Source organism: Nestor notabilis, unplaced genomic scaffold (assembly GCF_000696875.1).
Source record: "Nestor notabilis isolate BGI_N333 unplaced genomic scaffold, ASM69687v1 scaffold26266, whole genome shotgun sequence".
NCBI lineage: Eukaryota > Metazoa > Chordata > Aves > Psittaciformes > Psittacidae > Nestor > Nestor notabilis.
Genome location: NW_009931860.1, coordinates 295 through 1,440, shown reverse-complemented (window position 1 = coordinate 1,440; position 1,146 = coordinate 295). Strand labels below are relative to the sequence as shown.

The following is a 1,146-nucleotide window of genomic DNA, read 5'->3' as shown; positions in this document are numbered from 1 at the left end:
GCTCCTCCAAGCTCCCAGGCCACAGACAAGAGAAGCTGGGAGGGAAACCAGGGCAATGGGGCCTGCTCCTGACCCTGCCCTGTCCCTTTGCCATGGGGAAACCATAACCAGCTCGGGGGTGTGGCATCCACACCCTGAAGCACCAGCCAGGCAGAGCTCACCTCTTCCTCCTCACTCTCCTCCTGCACCGTGGGGGTCTGTGTGTTCTCCTGGATGTTTGAAACGGCCTCTCCCTGCACTTTGAACTTCTCAGCAGCCGCCAACTGGGCCTGTTGGGACAGGTCCTCGATCTGGCAGAGAGAAGAAAGAGAAGTGAGGCAGAGCAGGACGCGGAGAGCCACAATCCCCACACATCCCAGTGCATCCAGCTCTGCCACGGGATGAGCCCCATGGCAAGGAGGAACCCCCACTGGTGGCCACCAGCACTGGGCAGGGTCGGGTCACCTTTGCTTCCCCAAAGACTATGTAGGTGTCTGAAGCAGGACTCTTGTACACGTCTGGCTTTGTGATAACAAAGAGGATGTTCTTGGATTTCCGGATGGTGACTCTGGTTACTCCTGTCACCTGGCGAAGGCCCAGCTTAGACATTGCCTGAAGAACCAGGAGAGAAATGGGAGTGAGGGAAAGGAGTTATTGAGACAGAACAGCCCGAGGAATGTGTCTGCTCGTAGAATCATGGAATGGGTTGGGTTGGAAAGGAACTTAAAGCTCCTCCAGTCCCAACCCCCTGCCACGGGCAGGGACACCTTCCAAGCACGTGTGCCAAACCTGGCATTGAACACGGCCAGGGATGGGGCAGCCACAGCTCCTCCCTTCAACCCATCCCTGCTCATGTGTTCTCCAGACACCTGTGCCCACAGATCAGTGCCTCAAACGGTGTGGCTTTCCTGCTGCAGAGCAGCATTCCCAGGCTTTTAGCCGGGAGCCAGGGAGGGAATTCACTTCCCAGCACCACCCTGAGCCCCTCAGCCACCAGGAATTTGCATCCCTTCACCCGAGGGCCAGAGTCACGCAAACCTCTGAGCTCCCAGAGGGACAGACACCCGGCACCGGCCCACGCTGCGCCATCCATCCCTGAATCCCACCTCACCTTCCGTGCTTTCTTCTCGCTCCGGCTCTGTTTTGCTTTGCTAACGGGTTCTTCAT

The 1,146-nt window shown here is 58.0% G+C and overlaps 1 protein-coding gene across 1 annotated transcript in view; it reads right to left on the bottom strand.

Annotated features, from left to right (window-relative positions):
- Positions 1-1,146, bottom strand: part of LOC104406968 (nascent polypeptide-associated complex subunit alpha) — a gene marked incomplete at both ends in the record, with an annotated part of 2,014 nt that overhangs the window by 669 nt on the left and 199 nt on the right. The window contains 3 exons of the mRNA XM_010016106.1: positions 162-290; positions 445-591; positions 1,091-1,146. Coding sequence (XP_010014408.1) covers positions 162-290; positions 445-591; positions 1,091-1,146 — 332 coding nt within the window. The remainder of the gene's footprint in view (positions 1-161; positions 291-444; positions 592-1,090) is intronic.